This window comes from Alosa alosa, chromosome 6 (genome assembly GCF_017589495.1).
Source record: "Alosa alosa isolate M-15738 ecotype Scorff River chromosome 6, AALO_Geno_1.1, whole genome shotgun sequence".
In the NCBI taxonomy this organism is placed as follows: Eukaryota; Metazoa; Chordata; class Actinopteri; order Clupeiformes; family Clupeidae; genus Alosa; species Alosa alosa.
The window spans coordinates 16,206,606-16,221,006 of record NC_063194.1 but is presented as its reverse complement, the minus strand read 5'-3'; the positions used below and the strand labels follow the sequence as shown (position 1 = coordinate 16,221,006).

The window sequence follows — 14,401 nt, the reverse complement described above, 5'->3', positions numbered from 1 at the left end:
TTTACAGGTAATCTGTCATTCTTTTCGTGACCCATGAGGCTGCTCTTGGATGATAATTACATTGTGCACATTGCAGGCCTACATTAACATTACAATTCCGTGTAAATTATTAATTTGAGAAGGGTGTTACAAATAGCGTCATATATATTGTTATTTACGGCAAGGCTTACATTTCTGTATTTACGGTAAAGAAAGTGATGTCACGTCCGCTCCTCTGACGGTTCAGGGGCTTGTAAGGGCTGAAGCATGGCAGACACCGGCGTATTGGAAATAATTCTGAAAAGAATAGAAGCCGTCGACGGAGGTGTTGATAGCCAGGATGTGGCTACATCTCTCTCAGTGGACCACCAAGTTGTTGTTGGTGCTGTTAAAAGTCTCCAGTCCTTGGGAGATGTAAGTTTTACTGGAACGATTCGCTGTTGCCTTTTAGCGGAAGTAGTTACCTCCGTCATCTGGTGCTAGCCATTCACTCAGTCCCTTAATGAACTGATGCAATACCTTTTGCATACGATGGTTACAGGCAACATAGTACTCTGTAAATAGTAATAAAACAATCATTTCACTTTACGTAGTTAATCAAGACGTGTTTCAATTGTTTTTTTTCAAACAATCAAGTGAACATAGAGCAGCTGCTTACTGCTGAGCCTTAGCATGACGTTGTATTCACTGAAGTTGTGTTAACTGTCATGTTTCGCTATGAAGGAACATAAATTAAAGCTAAATTCTAAAAGTATAGGTTTGCTGCCTAATTTGATCCTCGTGCTAAATTGTGTTATATGACACATGTTCATACACATTCAGTTGTATAGCTCCACTTGTGTTCACCCCCCTGTGTTTACTTACGGTGGTTATCAGCTAATAGGCTCACCTTTCTGCTGATTTTTCAGATTATCTTAGCTGAGCAACGCTCGTCTAAACACTGGGAGCTGACTGGGGAGGGACAGGAGACCGCTGAGAAGGGGAGTCATGAAGCCCGAGTCTTCAGTGCCATCCCTGAAGAGGGTCTTGCTCAAAGTGAACTCATGGTGAGTCAGAGATGCCGAAGACACCAGCAGCTGAGGCCAAAGCGCACATGACTGCAACATATTTGACGGCATCCTTTCATCTCGACACAAGCACACTTTATTGTGGCCGCCTAATAGCTGAGATTTTATGACCAACCGTATATGCTTTGGATATTAGTGGACCCAAATGGCTGATGGCCATTATGACTTATGTATGATATTAATTCAATGTGTCTGTTGCACCCCTTTGAAATACTTTTTGTATTGTGAGCTTATGCATCTTTGCATTTCTCCTGTAGAAACTGCCAAGTGGAAAAGTGGGCTTCAGCAAAGCCATGTCCAACAAATGGATTCGCGTGGACAAAGGTCACGAGGCTGGGCCAAAAGTCTTCAGAATGGTGCGTCTTTTTGCTGTTTGTGTGCATTGCTAAGTGTTAATGTGTAGTAGTCAAACACGTATTGGCCTATTTTGTGTTGCTGTCAATTTAAACAGCTGTAACTATGTAGGTTCAAATGTGTGACCCATGTGTGGGATCATGTATGGCAGGTGGAGAAAATAGATGATTCCGTCCAGGGGAAGCTGGTGCAGATCCAGAAGGGCATTGCTGCTGATGTGGATGAGAAGGAGAAGAATGAGCTGAAGAAACGGAAACTGCTGACAGAAGTGTGAGTTTCTGTATCCGCCTGTTGTGGGTGTCTGTAACAAAAAGCCTCTGGTTACAGCATACCTAACCTACTTTTGTGCAGTTGCGTACACAATTTCAGCTTTTTCTGTGTGCAGTGTAATGCACTGCATTGACCAGATCACTGCAAAGTCTGTTTATAAATGAATGGCTCTCACAGTAGAATAGTGTTGACAGTAGGTGCTGATGCTTGACCTTTTTAGTGTTGAACTCTGGTCAGCAGAGGGAGCTAGACAACAGGTTTTATTTGAAAAACTGAGGCTACTTGTCTTGCCATGTATCTGTACCAATATATAGTGTGTGTGTGTGTGTGTGTGTGTTGTATGTATAATGTTGCAATCTTAAAACAAAAACAACAGTAAGCTGATTACTGGAGCATTTCAGAAAAGACTGTCTAAGTAAATTACGGTACAGATAAAAGATGAAAGATAAAGCATGTCAGTGTGTTGCTGCTGATTTGAAAGAGTAATTTAAATGGTGCACATGTGTATCATTTTGTTGCAAGAATGACATTTTAGAAAGGATGGTTAAGTTTTGATTGCAGTGTTTCATTTTGGCATAGATGTGAGTGCTGACTCATTTGCTTGTGCTTAGAGTTTTGCCAAAATGAGCCAGATTCAGCAAAAAGTGTGCAAGCGATAGGCAAAAACTGTAAATATGAAAACAAAAACAGAAATGTTGTTAAACATAAACACAATTGCCATCTGTCTCTGGTTTAGTCCAGGGGCCGTATTCACAAAGAATTTTAAGGCTAAAAGTAGCTCCTAAGTGGCGAATTTAGGAGCAACTCCTAAAAATAATGGGCGTGTCACTCCTAACTTTAAGACTCATTTTTTTCACTAAAAGTAATTCACGAAGCATTTTAGACCTAAAAGTAGCACCTAAGTCTGGGACCGCTTAAAAGAAGTCGAGAGGACTCCTAACTCACTAAGACCTATTCACAAACAGCTTTTTGTGGCATTTCACGTTGCGATGTTTTGAAATGCGTAGCCTATGCAGCAACAGGAGCTTCCAATCGCGAGGGAACAATTTTGCATTCATAAAAGGGACGCAATAACTCCCACAACAACAACCAAAACTACTCATTGTTAACATGTAAATTAAATGTAACGTTTCATTGTGAATCAAATTAAAATGTTCTCCTCTTTGCAAACGTAGGCATATGGTGACAGATTCATTTAATAATGTTGCAATGATACTGCATCAATCCGTAGGCCTATGTTTCATTAGGCTACTAGGCTATTTGTTTTGCCTTACTCTTTATTCATTTAGGCTAGGCCTTTTTATTCAGTTATTTATCATCTTCCGTACTTCGCACTACTTGTGTAGTGCACGCATTCTCAGACCTGTCACCTGTCACTCATCATCGTAAGGGAGGTGTTTGGAATCATTCCCGCATTACAATCATCAGCCAATCAAGGTGGTCACTTCAGTCAAGCTCGTGCATGAGTAATGACGTCATCCATAGCAACGAAGACTCACTCTTAGTTTAGGAGTTGTGAACATTTAGTCTCTGAATTTCACTGTCCAGTTTAACTTTGTTAAAAATTGTATTTCACATGAGTTCTTCCATAGAAGCTTATCATTGCGTGATCCATGCACAGGGGAACACAGGCAAGCATGTATAAATGAGGGTTCTGTTCCATTTCTCTGATATCACAAAAGATAAGTAAGCCCGCCCTTTCCCTCGTGGGATGGTGCAAGCTCATGTTCTGTGCTCAGGAAGCAAGGGTGTTTGGCACAGACATGACCCAGATGGCTGTGTTCCAGTGTGAGAAGCTTTACGGCGGCTGGAGTGGTAGTAATATATATATATATATATATATTTTTTTTTTTCTTTTAATATCATAAATGGATTCAGTCACACTGTGTTCCCTGCCTTCCTCCCCAAAGCTCCATCCTATTTACTTCACAGCATTTTGTCCTTGAGTTCTCCAAGATAAAAACTCTCGTATGGGAGATGGAAACAACTCCCATCATGCATTAACACGTGGCCAGGGACAAGCTGCTATTGCCTTTCCTGTTATTATAGGGTTCATATGTCATCTTGTTGTGACTATCTGGGGAGCGTGATGAGCTTTTTTTGTAGAAGACATATCTTTCATGAAATATTTTACAATTCTATTTTCCAGCAGTTGAATTGAAGAGAACAGTGCTTTACCAACTTTATGGAGCACCATTGTTTTGACTTTTAAGATAACTTCATATTATGCTAGATGACATTACTGAACACCTGTTTCAATAAATTGCAGGACTGTCAAGTCATATTGGATAACTAAAGGCCCTTCCTTCAGTACCATCATCACCAAGCAGGAGGCTGAGCTCACGCCAGAGATGATTACGAGGTGAGACCGGCTGCGCTGTGCTTTCTAGCAAATAATGCCCTTATAAGGCCAGTACCCTGACAGGTGCAGGCGTAATGTTATTATGTGTAGTTCTAAAGCCTCATGTCTGTTTTGTCACAGTGGGAGCTGGAAACAGAAGTCTTTCAAACCGTACAATTTTGAAGCCCTTGGTGTAGCTTTGGACTGTGGACACCTGCACCCACTCATGAAAGTGCGCACACAGTTCAGACAGATCTTTTTGGAGATGGGGTAGGTTCTCTGGTCATTCATTGAACTTGAGACATAGATGGACAAAAATGTGCCTGAGTTTCTGTTGTACAGCGTTTTGCTCCGACTTTGATTTCCAATTGATTTGTTGCAGATTCACAGAAATGCCCACAAACAATTTCATTGAGAGCTCCTTCTGGAATTTCGACTCCCTTTTCCAGCCACAACAGCATCCTGCAAGAGACCAACACGACACATTCTTCTTATCTGGTGAGTAGAGTGATTTGTTTCTTTGACTAATTCTTCCCAGCAGAATGCAGAAGTATTGACAATGTATTCTGTTGAATGTTTTTACTGTAGACCCTGCTGTCTCCCGCGAATTCCCCCAGGATTACCTGGAGAGAGTAAAAAAGGTCCATTCTGAGGGAGGCTTCGGATCACAAGGGTATGATGGGTTCAGACATGGATTCACAAATACCGTACTTTGGTCTGCATGCAGGTCATTCTGTGTCATATCAGAATACAGGAAAATGGTTGCTGCACCGTCTCAGATTTTGATACTTTTCAAGATGTTAATGGCCAAACAATGCTTCCCAGATAATGCGTTTTTCAGGCTGTCAAACTGAAGTAATATCGGGGGCTGAAACAATATGAAGTCATAGGATTTGAACAGAAATATCTTATACACCTTGGCCTTGGGACCCATTCATGATATAGACAAGGTTTGAACAAATCTGATAATGGTGCAGCAACAATCTTATCTGATTTGACGCTGAATGACCCATTCATATGTTGAAATGCCTCTGTCTAAGTCACTGGATAACTAATAATGATAGAAATATAGATGTAGCGACTAGCCATATATGGCATGTAATGAATCAGGGAAAGGGTAGTCTTCTCTTGGTTGATTCTGAATGTCTTAATGATCATGGCGGCAGAAATACTTTAGCATCTTGGCTGCTCTACAAATGCCCCTCATAATAGATGTATGCAGTATTAATACGCTGGCCCATTTTTAATTAACCTGTTGTCATATTGTAGATACAAGTACGACTGGAAGATAGAAGAGGCTCAGAAGAATATCCTCCGTACACATACTACAGCTGTGAGCGCTCGCATGCTCTACAAGCTGGCACAGCAGGTATGTACTTAACTTCACACAAAAAACACACTTCATGTTCACTTGACGCCCCTAAATTACTCACATTACACTTTTGTAAACCACATTTCACAGCAGTAAATGAGTTGGTGGAGAGAGGTAGGACCCTACATGTGTAAAGTGGGTGTATCACCTCTTGGTTCTGAAGCTGTTTGACTGAGGGTTTCCTGTCCTGCAGTGCATACAAGAAGAAAAGAAAAAGTTAGAGAAAAAAGAAGGGCAACCTAATAAAAAGAGAAGAGGTGGTAAACGAAGAAGGAGAAGAAGTGAAGAGGTAGAAGCATGCAAGATGGTGGGAATGTAAATGGAAGTGCATGTGTTGTACTAAGCCAACCACTGTTTCCGTTAATCCACAAGCACTGGTTCTCCTAACCCACACACAATAAGGGCTTTACTAACCCACGCAGAACTGCAGCACAACCCAATTCCAATAATCCCAGAAAGGCTCAAAGCAAAGCCAGTTATATTTTATTGGGGATTCAGATGCTATGTACCCTTGTACAGCTTTGGACCCTAAACATATCAATGTTGCTCACTCTTAGAGAGGAATCAGATAAAGAACTTTTTTTTCCAGCTTGCTTGACAAGTGTCTGCTGTTGTAATGATTTTTGGGCATGGTGTTGCCTTCCATGAGCAGCTCTGCAGTTGGTCATCCTGATTTATAACTGGCATTGCATTGAGAAGAAAAATACCTTTCTTGTTGTGTCTGTTTTTTGAAAGCAGAAATTAGCCATGCTTTCTTGGCACTCCAAGGGGAGGAGGTTGATAATGTGGACCCACCTTGGTAATGGGGACCATCACTGGTCGGTGTAATTTTACCAGAATGTTGGTCTAATGACTTTCAGAGAAACATAAGATTTGACCAGTTTCAATCCCATGTTTTACAGCGGAAACTCTGGGAATGGTTTTTCTCTCTGTGTGCATGGTGTGGTTTTGTAGTTCAGTGTTTTGGTTCAAGAGCGTGATTGATCTGTGTGCATGTTTTTTGTAGTTGAGTGCATTCAAGTGTGGTTATTCTGTATGCATGTTTTATGATATCTGTATTTGATACATTTGAAACTAAGGTGCTGATTGGTCAAGCACTCCGCTCCGCAGACATTGGTGCTGTTAGCAGCTGGGTTTCTATTCAGCACATGAAACTTCCTGGGCATGCAGCCCTACTAGGCTGATAAGGAATGTAGACACACACGTAGACACACTCACTCATATACACACTAGCAATTCGCTGTTTGTAGTACAGACACACAGATATTCATTTGTACAGGATGCAAACAGACATTACACATGCTCACATTGTAAAAGTACAGCATACTGATGCGTTATCACTATGAGCACCATATAATTGCAGACGTATACTTGTGCAATCAATGCACATACAGACAGACAGATTTGGGTGTCACGAGAGTGTACTGTCTGTTGTTGCAGACCTGTGTCAGTGAGGCTGTGCACACAAGTTTGTATAGGCAGACACTTAAATGCATGCACACACGTGTACACGTACACGTACAGGCAAACACATCACACAGGGGCACACACTTCACCTTCTTACAAATATGCTCGCTCTGTTTGTCTGTCTGTCTCTCTCATCCACAACTTGCCAGCTTTATTTTCTTTGGGTAGCAGGTAGCAACACCATGCGGTGGTCATGCCATTTACAGCTATGCAATATATCTAGTTGTTATTTTTACTCAATCTTCATAATGCAAATTAAATTATATTAAACATGAATTTATTGCCACTTATTTGAAGCCAAATGAAAGTAAAAATTCAAAACATTCACTATTCAGCTCACTCAGGTTGTATTAGTCAGAGTTATCTTCTATAGCACACAAAAATGTCTGTCTGGCTCTTCCACTAACATCTCTAATTTCATAGAATTGAAGTCCATTTAGCACTCGCAGTCAGTCTCATCTATCAGACTCTCCAAGATGGAGGCCAACAAAAGGCTCAAAACCCTCATTACATACGGCTGGCCCCCTTCAGGGCTCGAAATTAACGATATCCCGACGTCCCGGGGACCATAAAAAATGCTTCCGGGACACAATAGAATGATGTCTGGGACAACTCTGGGACAGTAGAAAAAATGGCAAAGCTAATTTCAAAATAGGTACTTTTTCCCTAAACTGTTCACATGGGAATCTAAACGTATCTTTCTTGTCTGAATAAAATACAGAATCTGGCCTATACAAAATTTGACCTGGCGTGACGGGCAGCTGGCAAAAGCAGCGTTAGCCAGCTGATCTGTAAAGAAATCTGTAAAGCGGTTTTGTACACGCAGCCTTACAACACTGTTTAGGCTACTGGTCTTCAAATCACTGTAGGCTACAATGTTATTTTTGGTACAAATATAGTAAGATACCCAAATGGGCTGGGTGCTTGCGTTTCCTTAGGAATCTGCCGTATTGGTTAAATGAATATTGTGACTTATAGGCCGACACAAAAATAGGGCAAGGGCAGTAGGCCTAATGGGTCACTTTCCGATATAGAGGTTAACTTACCTAACTAGCAGGCAGGTAAATGGCATTTGTTTTCATGACATTGTGAACATTTTTGACTGATAGTGTAGGCCTAAGGTTACACTGGTGTTCTAAAAAAAAAACGAGATGACAGTCCTCTCTGACTAAAGCGGTATGCGTGTTTTCTGTCATTGACAGACAAAAGCGTCACCAATATCATGCTGAGCTAAATAGCCTACTGCAACTGCGATTTGACAAAACGATAGTGTTGCAAGGTAGCCTATAACAATGAAAACAGTTATTTAAGTTAGCATTTGACATTTCGCTGTGGCAGTTCTAAGGGGTGTCCAAACTGCGGCCATGCACTTTAATCCGGCCCGCCGAGCGTTTATATTAGTTTATCAAATTAAAAAAATATTTTTTCCAGCAATAGACGACGTTGTGGTTAACTTTAGGGTACTGCAAACTGCTTTACACTCTTCTTAGAGAACGTTTACAATGTCAAAACAGCTTGTTACATCGAGATACATATTCTAACTTCGTTTTGCTAATTCATTTAATTGGGAACGCATTTGAGGGTGAGGCGTGGCAGGAGAGTAGGCTAGCCTATCTGACAGCTTTGTGGTAATTTCCACGCTAGGCTACTTATTGTTTTCACTGAGATCTGTGGCCATGACATCATACCAAACTGACATTGAAATTAAAGACACGTGAAAATAGATTATTGGCGGAATGTTTTACAACCCTGTCCGTCAAAACGATGGACAATGAATGTTTAGTGCAACCTCAAAAAAAGCCAAAAGCGCCAATCTCTGAAAATGAGTGTTGTGTGAAACAGCAGATGATTAATGAAATGGTGTTTAATAAATTGTTAAGAACTGACATGGTGGACCAGAACGAGTTAATTAAGTGATGCAAGTTACTGATTATTATGCTGTTTATTAAAAACAAGAACTTGAATTTGGGACACTGGTGTTTAAGTCCGGGACAGTGGCAAGTAGAATTCGGGACAGCTGCGGGACACTGAGAAAAAAAGTTAATTTCGAGCCCTGGCCCCCTTATGTTCTTACTCATTATTTACGCTGTTTATCTTGGTTGATCATCCGCAAAATGTTCCCCAACCAGACGTTCAATATGTTTGCATGCACACACAATTAAGGACTATTTATTTGGGATCTTAACAAATCAGGCCCTAGGTATCCATGCCAAATGGCAACTGTCTAGAGGAGCAAAAAATGCATAATGCCCTTCACATTTCTTTTGGTTATTGTTTGGGTTTAAGGAATATTCAGGGTGTTGGCAGTTAGCTAGCTCACTAGCTCACGTGCCAAGCTGTAAACTGTGACACATCCCAGAGGCTTAGTCAGTCAGTCACTCAGTTTATAATTCTAGATTTATTTGCACGATATGACACAGTTGTGATTCAGATTATAGAATGGAAATGGGGACAAAGATTTGTACTCCTCAACAGGTTTTATATTGATGTAGTAAACATTTACACAATATTAAGTGAAAGACTCCTCCCAATACTATACTACTGCTTTCAATTCTACTACTACTGTAATCCTGTCTGAGTGCTAATATGCTAATTTTAGTGTCTGTGTCTTTCAGGGAAAGTTCACACCGGTCAAGTACTTCTCCATTGACAGGGTGTTCAGAAACGAAACCCTGGACGCTACTCACCTCGCCGAGTTTCACCAGATAGAGGGTGTGGTGGCAGACTATGGGCTAACCCTGGGTGACCTCATGGGCATTCTACATCAGTTCTTCACAAAATTAGGTCAGTTTTGATTCTGACGTTTTTAATAGCAAACATTTGATGCTCTAAATCCTTCAATAATAAGTTTGGATAAAAATTGTGTTGCTCGAAGTCTGTTTTTGTTAATATATATATTAATCATATATATATATATTTACAGGAATCACCAAACTACGCTTCAAACCAGCCTTCAACCCTTACACTGAGCCCAGTATGGAAATTTTCAGCTATCATGAAGGTATAGCGGCCATTAAGCCTTTGCTTTATATACGCATCACATTCAGGATTTTAGTACCTACTTTTTCTTATCAAAAAGGAACCAGAGTACCAGTAGTTGTTTTATTTGGCATACCCTTGTGGAGTGTAACATTTAATAAACAAAATTACCTATGGGCGTAGGATTGCTTCCATGCTGATATTGTTGCTTCCCTGTTCCCTTCCATTGTCAGGGCTAAATAAGTGGGTAGAGGTGGGTAACTCTGGAGTGTTCCGGCCGGAAATGCTGCTGCCAATGGGCATCCCAGAGGGAGTGTCCGTCATTGCCTGGGGACTATCCTTGGAGAGGTAATTGCTATTAATTGAAAATGGTTTGATAGCCTACAGTTCCCTGCCTGCCTGATTCCAGGCTGTGAGCTGGTCTGACAAAAACAGTTGTCTAATGTTGTTACTTTAGTGTGACCTAATTGTAAGGAAAGGACATTTGTGAGGATGGGGAGTCTACTGTGTACATGTACCACATGACATAATCCAAACCAACATTTGTTTTACATCCTGTATACACCTTCTGCCCACTCCATGAGGCACTCATCTCTGACCAGCTGTGCGCAAGTCTGGTGTCTAGTCCCAGTTTAGCCTCTTGTCATGTGCTGTTTTCCAGGGGCCAAAGTCCATGCCCTGTCCCCATCCAGTCACATTCTAGGACATAGCACTTACTGACCTATTTAAATTTAGGTTGTATTATTCTAATTTCCAGAAAAAGAAACATTGAAACTTTAAAGTGATGTCTGTGTGCTTGTATTTGTCATGGGGGAATATATTGTAAATTGTATTGCATGCATCTCAGTGTGACTGGATGTATCAACATTACTTGATTGAGCATATGAATGTAATGACATTTCTCACATATTTAATTATGACTTGTTCCATCTGTACAGGCCCACTATGATCAAGTATGGAATCAACAACATCCGTGAGCTTGTAGGACACAAGGTCAACCTACAAATGGTCTACGACAGCCCCATCTGTCGACTAGACTCTTGAATTTGAACCTGGCAGGTATCCAAATCCATATCCTGGTGAGCTGTCAACTAAGGACTCATATTTTCTGTGGCCCTTCTAAGCCAGCCAACTCTCTGGTTTCATATTTATACTGCACTCTGTCTGTGTGTGACCATCGGACACATCCCGCTGTCTTTGAGTACTTGGCCAAAAAAGAATTCCGTCTTCTTCAAGCAGTGTGTGGGATATAAGCTATTAATCGTTATTTTTAAAATCATCTGTTCCAAATTGGATGGTGGACCTAAAACAGATTTATTACCAGCAGATAGACCTTTGATGACGCTGACCAGGAGTTATTCATCTCAGCAAGAGATGCTTCTGAGGGGCCTGCTTTGGCACTAATGGCTACTTTGGTTGAAATCTGAATCTCCCTACCTTGTTTGTAAAAATAAAAATCATAACAAAACCATACTTAAACTCCTGTCCAGTGTGAACCCATAAGAAGGGAAATTCACTCAGGGTTGAAGTGATTTATTAAAGTTGTACCCAGAACACTTGTGTGGATGTGTTTATTATCTCAGTTGATATACATCTCAAAAGCCATGACTTGTGTATTGAGTATATTAAGTGGAGAACTAATGCCAAGTAAACTGTTGATTTGGCAAGTCAAGTTGAGTGGACTGTTGTTTGTAACCCTTGGAGATTCCATGTTCTTTTAAGCTGATGGACGTGTGTGCAGCAACATGCCCCATAGTAGACTTAAAGTTATTTGAGTGTTGCCAGGAAAGCAGGCTGGATTACATGACTGCTTTCCACATGGTTACAACCTCTTTCTTCAAATGAAGTGCCAGTACCATGAAATGTGTGTAGCCTGTTTTTTTTCTTAGGGATATTTTGAAATCCTTATAACGGTATTATCTAAGGCAATCAACTTCAACAGGGGGTTCATGACCTTCAGAAGGTCCTCAAAATTACTGCAAGGGTTTTGCCAAATGATCTGATCCCTCATTTGTTTTCTTCAAAAAAAAGGATGGTGACATGGTCTTTAAGCACATGCATTTGCCTAATTATTATGACCGCCAAGAGCTTAAGCCGGGCGGTCATATAGGTTTAGTCAGATTTTTTTTTTTTTTTTTTCGATGCCCAAATTTCCGCCAATGATTCCCGGACACTGAAAGACCGGGTACACGAAACTTGGTGGACATGTAACCCCACATGGATAGCATGGAACCATCGTTTTTCGTTTTGATCTGTAGCCCCCTCTGCTGAATTGGACCCCCGAAAGGAGGGTAGGGCAGACACAGTTTTCTGTGAATATCTCAAAACCGTAGGGTTTAGGAGGACCTTTTTTTTTGTATGTTGATCTCAAGGGCCATGTCAACCCATTCCATAACCACTCATTTCATGTATAGCCACCTAGTTAAACACAAAAAGTAAAAATGAGGTGGTGTAATTGAAGGTATCTGTGACCTAACATAGTCAAAACTGCACGAAATTGGAAGTGTAGGATCATTATGACACCCTCTGTATGCACGCCAAGTTTTGTGGAATTCCGTTCATGGGGGCCACACAATAAATTAATTTATGTTACTATACACCAACTGGCCTGTAGGTGGCCGGAGACAGTTTTCTGTGAATATCTCGAGAACCGTGGAGGGCCTAGGAGGTCCACCTTTTTGTATGTTGGTCTTAAGGGGCATGTCAACCCATCCCATTACCACTTATTTCATGTATAGCCCACCTAGTTAAAAAATTAAAAAGCAAAAAATTAGGTGTTTTCATCTCAATATCTCTGGCTGACAAGGTCAAAACTGCACGAAATTAAAAGTGTAGGATCATTATGACACCCTCTGAATGCATGCCAAGTTTTGTGTACTTTCGTTCATGGGGGGCCTTACAATAAAATAATTTATGTGTACATTTAGTGACGACACCAACAAGGATTCCCGACACTGAAAGACCGGGTACACAAAACTTGGTGAGCATGTACCCCCACATGGATAGCATGGAACCGTCATTTTTCGTTTTCATCTGCAGCCCCCGCTGGACTGGACCCCGAAGAAAGGAGGGTAGGGCAGACACAGTTCTCTGTGAATCTTTTATGGTATGTTGGTCTCAAGGGCCCACATCAACCTGGCTCATAATCACTCATTTGTGATTTGCCCCCGGTAAAAAATGAAAATCAGTAGGATTAAAAAGAAAGCCAAAATAAATATTCATCATCATCATCATGGCTGCATTTTCAGTATTGGCGAGAAGTAGTCGCTTGTCCACTAGATGGCGATCTTTGCAGTGAGACGTAATTTTGTTGGAAGTTAAAAGTGGGTTGGAAAAACAATGGACGCTTCATACAAGGACTGTAATTTACCGCAGCTTAACATCTAATAAGGATAGGGACACACAACTTCATGTTCACATGAAGTGTAATTCCCATTTCTTCTTGAAGCCTAAATAAATCTGAGGATGTTTATCGGACATGCTTGGTTTTTACTGCAGGTAATGCTAATCTTGTAATATCAATAAGGACCTAGGTAATGTTACCGTTAAGCGTTGGTTGAGTGATGGAGGCATTTGATTTATTGCATTTGTAGAAAACTATAAATGCGGTTATACCAAGCAAATGTATAGCAGCACTGTTTGTATCTTTCGACTGTCATTTATTATACAGTTTTGCCTATACATGCGTGAGACTGAGACGCCTGTTTATTTCGTTTTAAGTGCGTGCAGGGTGTGAGAGGGGAATCGATGTGCTTTGATTACAGCTTGGTAGTTGTAGTCTGTGAAATTAAAAAGCACGTGTGTGTGAAGTATCCAAACAATGACACCTTCATTTCATTATGGCTGCTTTAGCAAAACACCTTAAGCTACTGTGTAGTGGGTCCCATTTAGAAGTGGCTACTTCATTCGCGCTTTCCTTGACTCATGGAGCTGCGTGAATGTTATTACAACTTTTCGCCACGATATGACAGTTTAAGTCCGCTTGATACTGTAAGGCGTAAGCCATTGGTTTCCAAAGGAGATTTTATTTGTGTCGCCAGCATAGCCTATTGACAATTTATGTTGTCAATAGGCCTACCTTTATAATCCTACCTGTAGCTTAGGGAAGCTAACAACTTTCTATTAGGATCTAGTTTGTTAGTTACCGCTTTGTCATAACTCCCTGATGCATTTTGCATTTAGAATAGCCAGAGCGTGTATATCTCAATCGGAAAATTAAACAATATCGGGTGCCTATGGACTAGGCTGGGTGAACCCAGCCTGATCTGCCCGCTATTTATTTTTGATTTCTTAAAAGATTGAGCTTGGTCTGATGAAAGCCAGACTAGCCATGGACCTCAGTTAAACAATGCAAGGGAACATGAATCAGCCTATATTTGCACTAACAATAACGGACAAAAGCTCTTCAACTTTGGCCCGTTAAAATGTGTATGAACAGTCTAGCGGCGCGCATTTCATCAAGGCCCATTTGGATATGTCAGTTATTTGCACAACTGGTTAGATGTAAAACAGCTGATGCATTTTTGCATTTAGAATAGCCAGAGCGTGTATATCTCAATCGGAAAATTAAAC

At 40.8% G+C, this 14,401-nt stretch overlaps 1 protein-coding gene across 2 annotated transcripts; it reads left to right on the top strand.

The window, feature by feature from the left end:
* The first annotated feature begins 206 nt into the window (after positions 1–206).
* farsa (phenylalanyl-tRNA synthetase subunit alpha) lies at positions 207–11,501 on the top strand. Of its 2 annotated transcripts, XM_048245960.1 has the most exons (15): positions 207–393; positions 888–1,025; positions 1,304–1,402; positions 1,552–1,670; positions 3,940–4,032; positions 4,153–4,281; positions 4,394–4,509; positions 4,600–4,684; positions 5,281–5,380; positions 5,577–5,672; positions 9,466–9,634; positions 9,774–9,851; positions 10,063–10,177; positions 10,768–10,908; positions 11,157–11,501. In XM_048245960.1, the coding sequence occupies exons 1-14, from the start codon at positions 247–249 to the stop codon at positions 10,871–10,873; spliced, it is 1,590 nt and encodes a 529-aa protein (XP_048101917.1). In that variant the 5' UTR covers positions 207–246; the 3' UTR covers positions 10,874–10,908; positions 11,157–11,501. The 2 variants fall into 2 exon arrangements, with proteins under 2 accessions (XP_048101917.1, XP_048101918.1); XM_048245961.1 differs by lacking the exon at positions 5,577–5,672 and having other exon boundaries at positions 208–393; positions 10,768–11,501.
* Positions 11,502–14,401: the final 2,900 nt, after the last annotated feature.